Source organism: Hylaeus anthracinus, unplaced genomic scaffold (genome assembly GCF_026225885.1).
Source record: "Hylaeus anthracinus isolate JK02 unplaced genomic scaffold, UHH_iyHylAnth1.0_haploid 12777, whole genome shotgun sequence".
NCBI classification, from domain to species: domain Eukaryota; kingdom Metazoa; phylum Arthropoda; class Insecta; order Hymenoptera; family Colletidae; genus Hylaeus; species Hylaeus anthracinus.
In genome coordinates, this window is record NW_026534430.1 from 1 (window position 1) to 3,455 (window position 3,455).

The 3,455-nt window shown below is 40.4% G+C and overlaps 1 protein-coding gene across 1 annotated transcript; it reads left to right on the forward strand.

Annotated features, from left to right (window-relative positions):
- Window positions 1-825: 825 nt before the first annotated feature.
- LOC128892647 (heat shock 70 kDa protein 1B-like) lies at window positions 826-2,574 on the forward strand (the record flags this gene model as incomplete). Its single annotated transcript, XM_054153183.1, has 2 exons — window positions 826-1,203; window positions 2,253-2,574. Coding segments are annotated over 2 exons (495 nt in total), but the record flags the coding sequence as incomplete, so codon positions are not given.
- Between the last annotated feature and the right edge of the window lie 881 nt (window positions 2,575-3,455).

The window sequence follows — 3,455 nt, forward strand, 5'->3', positions numbered from 1 at the left end:
TACCGAAAATTAGCCCCTTGAATTAGGCAACCCGTACTGGCAGACATGTCGGATCGGTTGCCTGATCGCAGGCGCAAGCGTGCCACCTCTTCGCATATCATGTGCTCCTGATACCAATATAAAAAATTTGGCATGACTTTTAATCGAATATCGATACTTGCCTCTTTTATTAGCAGAACGTGTTGATGGAGAAGATATTGTAATTTTTATTCTGGCTCGAAACTTACCGTTTGTATCAGGAAATCATGATATTTGGAGAGGTATCATAATTTATAATTCTATCTCGAAACTTACCTATTGTATCCGGATCTCATGAACAGCGAAGAGATGTTTTAGGGACAGGAGAGAATAGGAAACATTCTAGAAAGTGAAGAGAAATAAAGGGATCTGTCTGGAGCCCTTAGGAGTTGGTCAGAGTTATTAGGAGGGGTTGGGACGTGTTAGGGGGTGTTTGGAGACGATAGAGAGTGTTTGAAGGTGTTAGAGGGTGGTAGCAGTTGTTAGTGTGTATTAGGAGCTGTCAGGATATGTCAGGAAGTGTAAAGGAGATGTTAGATTGTGTTAGAAATATAAAAAAGTATCTCACGACAAGCTGTGTAACGGGATATATTTATTCTGTTACTACCCACCCATTTCATCGCCTCACAGCATTTTTCACCATATAACGTGACATGAATTTCGGCTGTTCGAAAATAAAAAGATTTTCGATCTTAAAAAATATTTCAATGGTTAATTAATTAATGTTTGCAACGCCAGGGTGCAATTGTCATACTTATCATACACCACTGCTTCAGCTTCTTCTTGACGTCTACTTCTCCATACTAGGTGACCTTCGACATAGACGCCAATGGTATTCTGAACGTTTCTGCGGCGGAGAAGTCGACTCAGAAGGTGAACAAGATAACGATAACCAACGACAAGGGCCGTCTTAGCAAGGAGGACATCGAGCGAATGGTGCAAGAGGCGGAAAGATACCACGCCGAGGACGAGTCGCAGAGGAACAGGGTCGTGGCGAAGAACAACCTGGAGTCCTACTGCTTCAACATGAAGAACGCGGTTGAGGACAGCAAGGTGAAGGAGAAGATAGCGGAAGACGACCGAAAACGCATCGCTGACACGTGTAACCACATCATCAAGTGGTTGGACACCAGCGCTTCTGCCACGGAGGACGAGTTCGTGGCTAAGCTGAAGGAAGCTGAGCAGGTAGTTACATATTTCACCGTTGAAGTGGATTAATTTTCGCCTTCCTAGCTGTTGTTGAGTACGACGCACGGGAAATATTGCTTCGTGCAGTTTGTTCGGACATTTCAGTCATTCGTGTTCATTCGTTTAGTTAAACATTTATTTGATAAAGTCAATTAATCTAAATTGAAAAGAAAGCGGAGGAGAAGGTAAATAAAAGGATATGAAAGAAAAATGTAGGGAAAATGAGAATCCAAAAAAATACAGGGGAGAAAAGAAAATGAAAGGAAAATAAGAATATACTAGAAAATATACTAGAAAAATGCAGGGAAAAACTGCAAGATGAAAATATGAGAGAACGAAAGGAAAATGAATTGAATGAAATAATTGAAAGGATGGGTGAAACGCAACGAGAGTTGAAAAACTCTCCAACTTGTAATAAGGTCCTGTCCTATAGTAAATAAAGTCACCCTTAGTCAGCGGGTTTCAAATCGACACGGTCGTGCTTATGTTCAATCCTAATTTTTAAAGCGGTACAATCTGTTTAGAGACTTTGTCGGTCACGTATAATGCTGGCACAGATATGATATTCTTCCTTCCTGAAGCAAATACGTAGCGCCACCGAGGTTGAACTACCTCGACAATCCATTGAGGTCGTAGATCGATTCAACTGGTCTCCTGCTTCTCTGCTAAGGGTAACTCGCCCAGCCTCTCGTGATAAAGCGAACGTTCCTGACTCACGGGCTTGTTATCACGAGCGAGATACAGGATTCTGCATCACATCTGTAATGTTAGGTTCTCTACTGTGTACCTAGCCTGTGTGTACATCCAAGGGGGTCATTGTCTACAGTGGAACAGTGTTATCGATTCATGATTTCGAGATTAAATTTATCTGTTCATGAATATTGATCGATTAAAAAATGACTCTCAAATTTGTCGAAACACTCAAAGGTCAGAGGTAGAGTGAGATTCGATTAGGGTTGCGATTGTTCGAATAGTTCATTGTTGGAATACTTAAAGCTATGGGGATAGTTGGAGTTTATAATTAATAAGTTCAACATTCATTTTAGGTCTGTAAACCCATTATAACAAAATTGTACGAAACCGCTGGTGCGCCATCGTTTGGAAGATGCAGTGGCCAGGGAGGAAGTCCTTCGAGTGGCCCGATCATAGAGGAAGTGGAATGATACCCATGATCGATAATGCCGCGTGCTGCCTTTGCTGGATGTCACAATCTGAAATGAAAATCCAAATCTGTAGTCGATGTTCATTGGTATCCATCCTCTATCTTTGAAATTTGAAAATTTAAAAGCTGTTCTTATGAATACACATCAATGCCAACTTTAAAGTGTAACAGAAGCTACATAAATCTAAAAAATTTTAATTACCTGTGTACTCATTTCATTATTTTAACTGGTGTGAATGCATAGATGTAGGCAACAAGTATTCCGAATGTGAACCATCGTCCTTAAAGTATAAATCAATTTAGTTGGGTACATGTTTAATATTACGACGTTTATTATTAAGACAAAATAAGCGTGCACGATTAATTTCCAACGTGTTATTTATTGCAAGCGAGTTTGGGAAAGGTAGTTATCGTAATGATTTCATAATACATTCGAAATATGCGATAATATTGTCAGACTATCAACGACCTAGCGTCGTCGCTTACGTGTGTACATGTGTAAATGTGTATGCGTGTGTGTATATGTGTGTGTCACGCGGTATGAATGCGTATGCAGCGTGTGTAGACTGTTTAAACGGGTTCTCCTCGCATCACGTTAAAAACTAAATTGTATGCTGTAGAGAGTATGTACACAGTGGGGCACTATTAAATATTAATGACCTTAGAATATAAGTAAATACCCTACGCATTAATGGAACGTTTCTTCTCGTAAAAAATAGATTATGCAGAGCACCATGGTTGTTTTTTTCTTCTTTGTCTATCATCGAATGAGAACTCGTTTTATATACAATTTATTTTTCTTGCTTTAGTTTTTTTTCTATTTTTCGGCGCTTATGGTCGCGACGTGTCGCGACACGTTAACGCTGCTTGCAAGCACATTACGAAAGATGTGGCTGGTTTCCGGTCGGTACGACGACGAGATTACAGTATCGCCGCCGTTTTATTATCATGCGAACATCGAGAAACAAACGAGGAACAGAAACTGACTATAATGTGTCGCAAAATTTTATGCCCTCTGATTCAGTCTTTCACATGCGCTAAACGAATTTTGCTCTCGTTCCTCGCGACACGGCTCGCCTGGCAGCCT